The 14,484-nt window shown below is 40.8% G+C and overlaps 1 protein-coding gene across 1 annotated transcript in view; it reads right to left on the bottom strand.

The window, feature by feature from the left end:
* Positions 1-14,068, bottom strand: part of VPS13B (vacuolar protein sorting 13 homolog B) — a 1,301,055-nt gene extending 1,286,987 nt beyond the window's left edge. The window contains exons 1-2 of the mRNA XM_073632833.1: positions 13,963-14,068; positions 11,770-11,950 (exon numbers count right to left, since the gene is read on the bottom strand). Coding sequence (XP_073488934.1) covers positions 11,770-11,916 — 147 coding nt within the window. The 5' untranslated portion in view covers positions 11,917-11,950; positions 13,963-14,068. The remainder of the gene's footprint in view (positions 1-11,769; positions 11,951-13,962) is intronic.
* Positions 14,069-14,484: the final 416 nt, after the last annotated feature.

The following is a 14,484-nucleotide window of genomic DNA, read 5'->3' as shown; positions in this document are numbered from 1 at the left end:
TGCACTTAATCGCTGAAAATAGTCATGACATTTAAAGCCACTATAACATTCAGCCTAGTGCTGGGAAAAAGGTGTCATTCCTCTATCAGGAATGCCAGTTTGCAAGCCTCACATGTCCCACAGCTCTTGTGTCCTTGTATTGCAGGCTAACAAAATATATATGAAACCCTGCGAGCCACTTACGGATAAATGCCTACAAAATAATAAGTGAACAGTGGAGACCAGCTGCAAACACTCAGTCACGTTCCATATTCGTGCAAAGTATTAAAATAAAAAAACAATGTGTCTGCGCTAGAAAAAATCGCTGCACTCAAAGTGCAGTACCCCTAGGTGCTAAAGTATAAAGTGCACAGTGCTATGTGAAACACAGCAAGTGAGTGATCAAACAAAACAACATATCCATTAAAATATCAAAATAAAATACAAGAGGATATAACAAACAGTGAATAAATGAAGTCCAAAAACGTGTATATCCAATGATATAAAAGTGCCCAAATAAATTAGTCCAAAAATTTGGTGAATTTCACATATCCTATCTTCCAAACTGTGCCACCAAAAAACATGCTGTGGTGTCTTCCAGCCGCCCCCACAGGTGTATATGCTCACCTTCCTGTGTGTGACACAGCGATTAGACTATGTCAAACAAAGCCTTGGAGCCACTCCTGTGCTCATTAGGAACCAGCTGTGCAGACTTCCAATGTTCTTCCTGTGTGTGACACAGCGATTAGACTATGTCAAACAAAGCCTTGGAGCCACTCCTGTGCTCATTAGGAACCAGCTGTGCAGACTTCCAATGTTCTCAAGTGGAGATGGTTTATGCAAGAGAAAAAAACTCCATAGCGCAATATGTAGGTATAAAGGATTTTAATCAAATAATCAGCTCCCCTCACTGGGGTACTCACATATTGTGGGTGCGTGAGTGCACCATCCTTAACAAGCATAAAACGGTCAATCTCTCGGTGTGGTGTGCGGTGCGGCGTGTGTAACGAAAATCTCCTGCTCTCTCTCTGCTGACAGCTCCGTCCAGGCCCCTCCCCTACGCGTGTTCGGCACCGGGACCACGTGCCTTCTTCAGGGGGAATCCCCCTGAAGAAGGCACGTGGTCCCGGTGCCGAACACGCGTAGGGGAGGGGCCTGGACGGAGCTGTCAGCAGAGAGAGAGCAGGAGATTTTCGTTACACACGCCGCACCGCACACCACACCGAGAGATTGACCGTTTTATGCTTGTTAAGGATGGTGCACTCACGCACCCACAATATGTGAGTACCCCAGTGAGGGGAGCTGATTATTTGATTAAAATCCTTTATACCTACATATTGCGCTATGGAGTTTTTTTCTCTTGCATAAACCATCTCCACTTGAGAACATTGGAAGTCTGCACAGCTGGTTCCTAATGAGCACAGGAGTGGCTCCAAGGCTTTGTTTGACATAGTCTAATCGCTGTGTCACACACAGGAAGGTGAGCATATACACCTGTGGGGGCGGCTGGAAGACACCACAGCATGTTTTTTGGTGGCACAGTTTGGAAGATAGGATATGTGAAATTCACCAAATTTTTGGACTAATTTATTTGGGCACTTTTATATCATTGGATATACACGTTTTTGGACTTCATTTATTCACTGTTTGTTATATCCTCTTGTATTTTATTTTGATATTTTAATGGATATGTTGTTTTGTTTGATCACTCACTTGCTGTGTTTCACATAGCACTGTGCACTTTATACTTTAGCACCTAGGGGTACTTGTATTGCAGGCTGCTTGTTTTCTCCTCGTCAGCCGAGGAGAGACTGTCGCAGCTGTGTGGTATTTTGTTTTTAGCCTGCAGTGTGTCCTCTTGGACGTTCACGGCATCGCGCTTAGGCCCCGCCCCCACCGAGAAAAAATTCTGCCCCTTTTTATTGTTAAATGTTCCCACGCTTGTGCGCAGTGTTTTCGGGTCTGCCGACCCAACACGTGGGGGGGAGGGGAGCAGGGACTCATCCAGCAGCCAGCACAAACAACAATGAAATCAGCCACAGTAAAAACAATAGCGGTACCCCCGCACGCCCCCCCCCCCCCACAGCGGGGGGGTAATGTAAGGGGGTACAGCACTGCTGTCCCCCTAACCCTCTGGTCCCATCAGGGGGGAGAAGAAAACATTTTTGCTGATTTTTTACCTTGCAAAGTGTCCCTCCACACGCCGCTGCAACCAGACATGGACTGAGCTTACAGTGAAGACAACAGAGTAAGGTATGTGCATAGACTCCCTCTAGCGGGGAATTAAGACATTTTTTCCCTAATGGAAGAAATACATAGATGTTTTTAATACCCAAGTTTCTTCCCTTACCTTATCCTCGCTGCAGGATTTGCTGAATTAACAGACAATCCAACCTTGACCCATCACGGTGGGCTGCGTAGCAAACCTTCAAGGACTGGGTCCCTAAAACGGGGTTCCAACTGCCTTGGACCTGTAAAGGGCACCCCATCAGGAAGTTTAGGTAATGTAACAAGACCTAAGCCCTGGGTTCCTGGGGTCCAGCCCTACAAAGAGAGGCGTTACAGGCAAAACCTTGTGTTTCGGATACGAGGCCCCAGGTACCATCCCTTTAGGCTTCAATGGCACTTTGGATGGATCTGGTCTTTATGGAAGCTATTTAAATCCAGCATGGATCCCTCCAGTGGAGCTCCTCATAGCAAGTCTTCACTCGTGACCAACACCTTAGACACTGGCAAAAAAAACTGATGTGCTCCTGGAAGGAGGAGGGATTATATAGGGAGTGAACTTCCTTGATTGGGTATAACCAGTGTCAACACCTGAAAGTGGCCTATATCCCATTAAGTAATTACTTAAGGCTCTGTGTCCCATGATGTGCGGTTAACCTCTTCAAAAGCTAAGAAGTGGTATCTTCGACGACCGTGCTATACTATATCGTCGCCATAAAAATGTGAGTAATTAAAGTGCGTTCCTGTCGGGTAACATCTGTCATAGGCTTATGTAAAAGTGCATCCCACGGGTCTTTCATAAATTTACATGGAGAATCTTATTGACCAATGTGTATACCCTAATCTATAACCTTCGGACCTTAGGACAGGTCCACCATAAATATGTTTTATATTGGCCAAATCTGGTTAAACTCGGAACCAGTTGCACGGGTATGATGGTAGACATTTCGTGATCCTAGCTGGGGTAAAATACCAGACCTAAACACTTTCTAATTGTATGCAATCAGGCAGTCCCTTGCACTACATTGTATAATAATGAGTAGCCAACTTTAAACTTCTATTTTCTAAGGCACCAGTTGTTTCTATAAAGGATCTTCAGTTATGTGCAAATTCAAGTCCGTCAACCAACAGGTTTAAGTGTAAAAATATAATATATTTATCGCAGCTTACTAGTCATTTGTATGGTGGCTACATGCCTCTCTTGCTTTATTTTCACTTAGTGGTCCTAGAGTGTCCCTGGATGGCATTCCTCTACTGTATCCATGGAGGGAGCCATTGTTGTCACCCTAGTCCGTTTTCCTGATATAGACTACAAATACTTCCATCTTTAATAATCAACTATTGATATGGCAAGGATAAATAAGTCAGGGAGGGTAACATTATCCCTCTTACAAACTAGCTCCCATAACAAGAATGCTTTTTGGGTACTGTACTTGTCCCAAGGGACTTCACGATAAAATGTGTTTTGGGGACAAATATGTCTATATCTCATTACTTCTATTACATGAATATTTTTTGGGGGGGGGTTTTGATCCACAGGTGAAATACAGCCAAACAAGCTCTAGCTGTACTTCTCTTTTAAGGACATAAGCAGAAGATAAACTAACTTATGAATTTGGAAAAAGGAAATTTTACATTTTTCTGTTGTTCTGAAACTAACAATTCCCTAATACTCACATCCATTATTAATACCTGCTAGGGAGCAGAGAGTATAAAAAATACTTTTCATAACTAATGAGAACAAACAAGAATAGTTTAAAATTTTGAGTCATTCCATTATAGAAATAGGAACTATGCAGATTTCCCTTTCGAAATTTACTTTGGCTGCCTCACAGCACAATCCTTATTAAAATGTTATGTCTACTACCTTATCTTAAATGTTTGAAAGTCCAGTTTCACTCCTCCTCTCTAAAAAAATACAAATCTCATACCTCAGACTACTTTCAGTCCTTGCAGCACTGTGTTCAGGCTCCAAAGATTTCTGTTCTCAATTCCTGGACAATCTGTTCACCGTCATTAAGAGCTAGTGTTCCGATTGGGAACAAACCCATGTGAAGTGCAGTCCATGAAACATTACATTTCTTCTCAGTCCTAGAAGTTCTTAGCTGATGGCCATTCCTGGCTTATCTACTGTTGGTTCAGTAATGCTAAAATATCTAAATATTTAGTATATACACAGCGCTGTGCAAAAGTTTTAGACATGTGTGAAGAAATGCTGTAAGGTAAGAATGCTTAAATATATATATACACATACATATACATACACACACAATTTACAAAATGCAAAGTGAATATTTGGTGTGACTATCCTTTGGCTTCAAAACGGCATCAATTCTTACACTTGCACAAAGTGAGGGATTTTGTAGGATTAGAGTCAGGTGTATGAGTAACCAATATACCATGCAGGTGCTAATGATCATCAATTTCATATGTAGGTTGAAACACACTTGTTAAATTAAATAGAAACAGCTGTATAGGAGGCTTAAAATTGGGTGAGGAACAGCCAAGCTATGCTACTAAGGTGAGGTTGTGGAAGATAGTTTCATCTCACAGGACATACACCATGACAAGACTGAGCAGAGCAACAAGACACAAGGTAGTTACAGTGCATCAGCCTGGGTTTTACAATGTGCTGTTGAAACTCTTTTGAAAAAGCACAAACAAATGGGCAACGCTGAGGACCGCAGAAGCAGCGGTCGGCAAAGGAATCTTAATACAGCAGATGAAAGACACATCATGCTTACTTTCCTTTGACATTGGAAGATGTCCAGCAGTGCCATCAGCAACAGTAGGACCTAGGTACACCCACCTACTGTCAGGAGAAGTCTGTCCAGAAGTGGTCTTCATGTTAGAATTGTAGCCAAAAAGCCAGACCTCCGACATGGAAACAAGGCTATGTGACTCAACTATGCATGGCTGTAGCAGGAGGGAGTTTGTTCACCGAAGAGCTGGAGATCAGTACAATAATGAGCGTGTGCAGGCAACAGTGAAACACGGTGAATGTTCCTTGCAAGTTTGGAGCTCCATTTCTGCAAATTTTGCAAATCTTTTGAAGGCAAAGGGTGGTCACAACAAAAATTGATTTGATTTAGATTTCTCTTCTGTTCATTTACTTTCCATTTTGTTAACTGAGAAAAATAAACTAATAAACTAAATAACTAATAAAACAATTCTATTTCTAAAAACTTTTTTAAATTTACAGAATTTTTTCACACCTGTCTAAAACACACACACAAAATATATTTTATATATATATATATATATATATATATATATATATATATATATATATATATATATATATATATATATATAAAAAACACAAAAACATTTCTTTCACTCATGGTTAGTGTTTGGCTGAAGCACAAATGGATGAATAACCCTGAGGATATTGTATTCTGACAGCCCCAGCTATCTGAACAAGGAGGCTTTGTCCATTATTTTCAGTTTAAGGATATACTGTATATTGAGACCACGACATCCTAACTATATATGTTTAGACCTTATGGTTTTATTGTTCAAAACTGAAAGCCCATTTAAAGAATTAAAAAAAAAAAAAAAAAAAAGAAATACATTTTTTCTTTTTTTATTGTGGAGTTCCACCCAAAAATAGAACTTACGCTTTAAGTGATTGTGACCCCCTGACATGCCACATTTGACATGTCATTTCTTTTTAGGGGGGGGGGGGGGGGCGGATTCCCTCTTTTTAGAGGCATACATGCGCAGTGCGCCCACAGTAGGAATGCCGGCGCCATGGAAAGGAGGGGGAGAGGAGAGAGGCTTCGTGCGCCCGCAACGCTGGACTGCGGGACAGGTGAGTGTCTGATTATTAAAAGTCAGCAGCTACATTTTTTGTAGCTGCTGACTTTTTATTTATTTTTTTGGCAGAACTCCACTTTAAGTTTCATTTCATAATATTACAATCAGGAGATATCTAGTGAGCGTTATCAACAAATGAAAGTCCACGTTATCCTGAAAAAGATGAGGTATAATTTACCAGAATACACTACACAGTTGCAGAGTATGAAGTTTATATGAAAACATGTTGAAGTTGCAAAACTAGGTTCAGGCATTTAAGTTTGTTTTGACCTTCGTCATTAAGAGGCTAAAAAAAAATCCTGTCCCGTTACAAAAAGCGCTTAAAGCAGTATTAAAACACAAAACCAAAAATGTAATATAAGTGTAATATATTTTCCCTCTGTTTTCACCTTGGAGATCTGGCCAGTAACACACCATTAGAGTGCCCCCACTCTGGATGCATTAGAACAGGGGGCACAGAAGACAGCAACACTGTCAGTCTGGGGGGAGAGGAGTGTTAGAAGTACTAGCAGATTTAGATACACTAACAAATTGAAGCCAAACTCCAACTAAAAACATTATAATCAGTTACAGCAAACAGCTTTTTTCTTTTTTGTAATAAAAAGTTTTACAAAAATAAATAAGTCAAAACATTGTAATCACCCCTGACAGTGCTAAATGTTTTGTCTCATCCCTGTAAAATGATACATCTGGAAGAGAGATTGTTTTTTTGAAAAATAACAGACTTACTGGCATGGTCACCAGATGAAAATAGAAGAAATAAAGAAATAAAGAAAAAAAACACAACTAATGCAGCCATCACATCTAAGAATTAGTAAGCTGCAATATAATACATGTTTGCTTTTGGGTTTAATACTGCTTTAAGATAACAAAAGTGCTGAAGTTCAGGCACAAATAAAAGGTCTTTATGAAGTACATGTAAACCCTGAATGAATTACATTCAGTTTGCCAGGGCACTATGTATCAGGAAAAATTTGCACTTTTATTTTTAATACTTTTTTTTTTTTTTTTAACTTAAGCTGCATCTCAGTGCTGCTAATCTCCTGTAGCCTCTTTGCAGCCTCTTAATGTATACATGCATGCACCACAACCACGCAGTTGCATATTTTTCAGGGCCGGTTTCTAGGGGGTGACTACAGTGAAATAAACCTATGCATGCATCTGCTAGCTGCCTCCATTGAAAGATACACGACAATGCAAGAGAACAAAAGGGTCGACACCTCATAAGAAGAATTGAACAAGGACCTTTAGGGCAGGATACCCAGGAAAAGATTTAATGAAAGCTTTGTATTTCAAAATACTGAAAATCAATTAGAAATCATGTTAAAGCTTACAGAAGATTTTAGTGATTGGGTTTACATATATTCTAAAATGTATTTACAGCTTTTTTTTTTAAGTTTTGGAAAGAACAGGGAAGAGTTAACACTCTACAATTTATTTTGTGCTGCCTCTGTCCTGTTAGGAAAACATTCCTTTACTTCCTGTCACAGAGATCCAATAGAGGAAAGATTTTCAAAGTGATAGAAAAAATTCTCTCTGACAACTGTCATTGAAATAGGTGTCCCCAATGGAATATTTCCCCCTCTACTTCTTACAACAAGGATACATTTTGGATTTCCCTTCTCCTTCTGTCCTGGGGACACCTATGAGGAATCTTCTGACATACAAGTCACAGATCTAAAAACGTCTCATTTGGGATTTAGAGAAGAGCTAAGAGGAGATTTTTTGTGACCTCTCTCTGCGAGAGGCACAATGGCAGCTGAGCCAGCATGTTTCCTAACTAAATCTATGCCATACTCAATAATATTGGCTATCATAGGTATCAAAAAAAAAAAAAACTACATTGGGTTTAGAACAATGTTGACTGTTTTCACTGCTGTGAATATAAATCAGTTTGGATAAATATATGTGATGATGTGTGAGTGTTGTGGCATCAACCTTCACAAGAAATAAACATACAATATATCATCAAAAATCAACCTACCCAATCAAAACAAAAATGTGTATCCAAATAAATTATGTATCAATATAAGTGTGTCTTCTGAACGCGGTTCTAAAGCTACATTTTTTTTTCCTAAAATTAAAACAGGTTAATGTAATGGTTTTGCACTGAGTGGCCCTGAACCTCCTCTCCTCTTCTGGGGTCCCCCACTGGCTCCCTCTGCTCCTCCTTCTCTGAGCGCACCCATAGCAAGCTATTTTCTAGAGGATCACTCCTGTGGGCTCAATCCTGAGCCAGGCTGTGCACATCTATAGACAGACACAGTGCCGCTCGGCCCCTGCTCTCTGCTTCCTCCTCACAGGATTTGATTGACAGCGGCAGGAGCCAATGGCTGCTATTAGCAAAGCAGTGAGACCAGAAAGAGGGAAGAAGAGCTGCTGCAGACAGAACATCACTGGATCAAGAATTAACTTGGGTAAGTGTTTGGAGGAGCTGCTATTAAAAAGTTTTTTTTTTACTTTAATACAGAGAATGCATTACAATAAAATAAATAAATGTTCACCTTTAGAAACAAATTTTTTCCGTAGCTGATTTGATCACTTACTAAGTAGGAACCTTAACTTTTAGCTCTGGCCTATGCTCCTGTTTAAACTGTTATGACTACTGCCCTAGGTTTCCTGTTTAAGGGTGGCTCCTTTATTCTGCACTATCCAATGGAGCCAGTCTTGAATGCAGACACTAGAGTTGTGTCTCCTTACACTGTGACATCAATGGAAAACACAAAGCCCTGTAACCTAGAATGGCAACAACATACCTCACTGCTTCTCCCAGCTAACAGACTGGCTCCCAAATAAACTGTTCACTGTTAAAGTGGTAGTAAACTCTTGGTGACAAAAATCCACTGGCAGGCAGAGTTTTTATAACAGAAGAGACCCTAATGATCCTTTCTGTCATAAACGTCCCCACTCCCTGTCAAAGCGGTGCATACCAGTACATTATGACTCAAACATGCAGGGGGACCAGCTTTCTTATTTTTAGGAAACAAGTTTACTACAGCTTTAACGTTCCAATGCAGACTGGAATGCAGCAGCACCGCAATTTGTACACGGCAAGTGCTGGACTAAGAATTTTAACAAATAGCTCACGGGGAATGTTTCTTTTATTATGCTCAACGATATGTGGGTTTAATACTATTTTAACACTTTGTATCTTCATGTCACTATGCTAGTACTAAAAATGAAGTTATGATCAATGTGTGTGCTCGATTAAAAAACTCACCAGACTGCATTTAACCTTACTGCAAACTCAGATTAAAAAACGTCCTGTCAACACATTTCGTCACTCTGGACTTTTCCCCCGGAATCCTGTGTGACCAAACACATCAGCAGGGGCAACCTAAGCGAGCACTTGTAGATTCACTTAAGTTTGTTGTGGAAAGCCAGTGACTGCGATATCCAGGTCTGCACTGAGTGGGTGGGAGACACGGTTCACTGGTGTTACAGAAAGCACTGCAGCCAGTTGAATTTGACAAATATCACAAGATTCACTAGTGCAGGTTTATGAACCACAAGTGTATTGGAACGTGTTTTGGAATGGGCTGGTTCAAACTAGAATAAAAGTGCGGGAAAGGCAGGTTCCATGCACAATTCCCGCACCACCCATGCTGCCTTTGTGATAGATATGGATGCCATTATTAATGGCACCCCAAATGCATCTCGCAAACAAACTGTGTTTGTGGCAACCAAGCGTTTGCAGTTTGGTGCAATGTAGTATACAAAAGTAGCGATTGCACTACATTTGGCATGTTCTTGGGGGTTTTGTAGCCCTTTTGAATGAATGGGCTATCAAAGCTGGAATGCAATGAACCATGTTGGAATGTACATGTTCCAGCATTAACCAGCCTTTTATCAACTGGCGTTTATGTTATAACAACATATGGAGTCAAATTCTATTACATTGCATTACAATATTACAATCCAGTGCAGTGGTTTTTAACCCCTTTTTCAATCGCGGACCCCTTTAAGAATCTGATGAAAGCTATAGACCCCCTATGCAGAAATATTCACGTAAACACAACTTTGCATGCAATAAATATAGTTACTTATATTTTATTTAAATGTGACCACCAGCACAACTACTAATATTACTATTACTACTACATAAGGATTAGCACTTCCTATTATAAAGCGGCACAAGATGGTGGTTGTGCAGAGAACGATGATACAAATTTAAATGGCAAACATGGGCCAACAGCAAGTCAAGAGACGGACATCAATATAAAGCAGTGAAAGGGTGCGTTTTCTTTTAATGAAAAGAGTATTGATTGGGACAAGGGGGGAGCCGTATAGAGACCGTAAATATTTTTTTTATCTGACCCTCAGACCCCCTGAAACCCATCCATGAAACCTTTAGGGGTCCATGGATCTCAGGTTAAGAATCCCTGGACTAGTGAGTTTGAACCAAGCACAGGTGTTAGGCTCAGTTTTGTCAGCAGTACTGATCAAATGCACATTTTTGCCAGTACAATTTGGATCATCAAATACGTCCAAATCTTTTATTGAAGAATGATCACATCACAAAAGACATGGTGCAACGTTTCAGAGTCACGCAGAACCATGTCTGACGAAGGGGTCCTGTGTGGCTCTGAAACATTGCACCATGTCTTTTGTAATGTAATCATTATTCTTTTACAAAAGGGTTTTATTAAAATTCAATACAACAAATAAAGTCAACACTTAGATGGTTACATTGTATGTTAATCAAGAACAAGTCAGGAAGATATGCATGTTCAAAGCTTGGTGCCTCACAACAATAAAGATCCTAAAGTCACTAGCTGAGCTACTGTAATTTGTGATGTGATCATCAATAAAAGATTTGGATGTATCTGACCATCCGTGGTGTGATTTTTTCACATCTCTCCTGCAGGCAGTTCACACTGCCCTCTGCGAACTGCTGCAGGTGTCAATAAATTGTTAATGACACCCCAGATCGGTTCACAGATCACAGTGCGAACTCGCACAGGAAAAGTATTGCATAGGTCAGAACAACCATGCGATCCGATTTCAGTGCAGGGGGAAAAAAGTCACTGTACCTTATTTGTGTGAATTCAATGCGGGTTCAGCCATACAACTGTATGGCTAAATTTGCATTGCACAGATATTGCATGCGATCGGCCCCGCAGTGCGGGTGCAAATCACATGCGATGTCTGTGTTTGCACAAATGTGAACCTAGGCTTAAAGTTAAAGGGGTTGTAAACTCTCATATTTTTTCACCTTAACGCATCCTATGCATTAAGGTGAAAAAACTTGGTCACTGACCGGCCCCCCAGCCGCCCCGTTTTACTCACCTGAGACCTGTAAATCCCACGTCGGAGACCTGCTCTTCCCCTCTGCCCGTTGTCTCGGCTCTTGATTGGATAGATTGATAGCAGCGCAGCCATTGGCTCCCGCTGCTGTCAATCAAATCCAATGACGCCCCCCCCCCCCCCCCCCCCCAAGAGTCTGGCATTCTGCGTCTATGGGCACGAATGCTGGACTCAGGAGTGCGCCCGCAAGGTAACCCCCTGGGAGAGTGCTTCTCATAGGGAGTCATATGATGCGGGGAGGAGCTACCAACGCCGCCGGGGGGACCCCAAAAGTCAAGGATCGGGGCCACTCTGTGCAAAACGAACTACACAGTGGATGTAAGTATATCATGTTTGTTATGTAAAAAAAATAAAAATAAAAAAAAGCTTAGCTTTACAATCACTTTAATAAACTGCTGACTCAAGTGAAGCTGATATAAATCCACAAAAATAACATACCTGCTCCAGAACATCAAGTTTGAGTTCCAGCTTGCTAAGGACAACATCTCCACCCCAGAGGGACAGCTGTAAGTCAGAAGGTTTCAAATTCTTTATGTAGCGGTTCACATAGCTCATTAAAATCGGAGTCACATAGGACTCCAACATTGTTGGACAAATCCAGCTGTGGGCAGTTCCTCACCTGGAAGAACAACAAAAATATTATATTTGTGTAAATTGACGGCACTATACAAGTACCTGTAATAATAATATATTTAATACACAATGAACCAAAAAATATGCTTCTGTCCTTTTTTTTTTATTCCAACTATGGAATTACAACAGACCATTTAATATATTAAATATCTTGTATTCATTAAAAAAATAAAAATAAAATCTCTGATCTAAATTGTGGAAACAATAATGCCCCGTACACACGGTCGGATTTTCCGACGAAAAATGTTTGATGGGAGCTTGTTGTCGGAAAATCTGACCGTGTGAAGGCTCCATCGGACATTTTCCATCGGAATTTCCGTCACACAAAATTTGAGATCTTGATCAAATTTTCCGACAACAAAATCCGTTGTCGTAAATTCCGATTATGTGTACACAATTCCAACGCACAAAGTTCCACGCATGCTCGGAATCAAGCAGAAGAGCCGCACTGGCTATTGAACTTCATTTTTCTCGGCTCGTCGTACGTGTTGTATGTCACCGCGTTCTTGATGTTCGGATTTTTCCGACAAGATTTGTGTGACCGTGTGTATGCAAGACAAGTTTGGGCCAACATCCTTCGGAAATAAATCCATGGATTTTGTTGTTGGAATATCCAATCGTGTGTATGGGGCATTAGTGGGTGACCCCCTTTGTTCAATGTGCTGAGGGAAAGCTACACCAGAAAGAGACCAGCACTGACTGTATGTAGCACGGACTACAACTGTGAATTTTTGGATCCCCAATAGGTCTCCAGGTGTAAAATGCGAAGAATAAGATACAACCAAACTGGATAAATGCTAGTTTAAATAAATAAAAAGGATTCCTGGAGTTCAGCCATAATTGGCCTACCTCAGGGGTGATTATAAATACCTTAGAAGCACTGATGAACTCAAATCAATCTATACTAGCCATGGAAATAATCCTTGACAGGCAGGTCCAGATACTAGCAAGCTTTATATATATATATATATATATATATATATATATATATATATATATATATATATATATATATATATATAGGGGGGCAAAAAATAAAAACCACCAAAAAAAACAGTACACTACAAAAAGCTTTCACAAGTTTTGTATGTCAAAACTCAATGCTTGCTTTAGTTTTATTTTATTGCTGCTGTTCATAATAGAGGCTAGAGGTACACGATTCTGGCTAAAATGGGAATCACGATTTTTTTGCTTCGAATAAAGATCACGATTCGCTCACGGTTCTCGCGGCATAACATCATCTTTCACATTATACAAAAAAATTTGGCTACCTTTACTCTTTTTTTAATTTTTTTAATACATTGTAGTGTATTTCCCAAAAAATTGCATTTGAAAGACCACTGCGCAAATACAGTGTGACATAGAATATTGTAACAATCGCCATTTTCTTCCCTAGGGTCTGTGCTAAATATATAATATATATATATATATATATATATATATATATATATAATTAATTATTATTATTATTATTATTATATGCAACAGTGGGGGTCATTTTTGCCTTGCTGTGATTCAAAGCACTGTAGCTATGGCCTATGTACTCCCTCCTCATTGAACCATAAGGGCGGGCGGGGGGGGCAGCACTAAAAAATGTGGCTCAGCCATGCATTTTTACCGTCCCTCAAGCACAAGTGTAAATGAGGCCTTAAAGTGGCATTTATTTCTGCCCATGTGTATGAGGATCTAGACAACCCCCTAGTGCATGAGTGCCTGCAGCCACCTCTTCCAATGCATCTCAATGGGGAGCTGTACACAGCACAGGTAAGTCCCAGGAATGTCGGTATACAAGGTCTGCACACTATACAGCCTTGTGGTACAGACCCCCCCCCACGCCTCCTGTCAGCTCCCCCTGACACTTCTATGACAGAGCTCTACAGGAAGCTTCCTGTCATTGCAGCTGCTGCCACTCCGTGTTATGTGACTGGAGAGGAGTCCGGCTTCTCCTCCACACCTCCCACCGGCCTGCACACATATACCGCTGAGCGGGATACTCACACCGGACACCGCCAGCCTGTCACTCCAGGACTTCCAGTCACAACGTGCACATCCCTCCTCACTTCCGGGTGTGCCTTTGACGGCGGAGGTGACGTCATGTAAACAAGCCGAAGTGCTGCCGGAAGCGAGATCCGGGTCACATGACCCCCTGCTGACTACCACAGCAGTGATGTGTGTATGAAGAGAGGTCACCGTTACCTGACCTCTCCCTCTTTTATATGTAGAATAACCACACACCACTACAGAGATCTGTTCATAAAGCACACCTTCATTCTTCTATATTCATTAAAGTAAAACTAAAGAGTAAACGTGTTTTTCTTTTTGTATAGAATAAAGAAGCATTATAAACTTGTCACATTATTGTTTTGCTCCGTGTTCCATGGAGGAGATTTCGCTTCACTTCCTGTCCAATGGCCAATACAGGAAGTGAGAGGAAATCTCTCCAAAGTGAGGGGATCCCTGATTGGCACCAGAACTAGCGTCCCCTTTGAAAGATTTCCTTTCTGTACCTCTTCTGGGGAC

The sequence above is a fragment of the Aquarana catesbeiana genome, linkage group LG05 (assembly GCF_042186555.1).
Source record: "Aquarana catesbeiana isolate 2022-GZ linkage group LG05, ASM4218655v1, whole genome shotgun sequence".
NCBI classification, from domain to species: Eukaryota; Metazoa; Chordata; class Amphibia; order Anura; family Ranidae; genus Aquarana; species Aquarana catesbeiana.
Note: the sequence above shows the minus strand (reverse complement) of the source record. Positions and strands in the feature narration are given on the sequence as shown.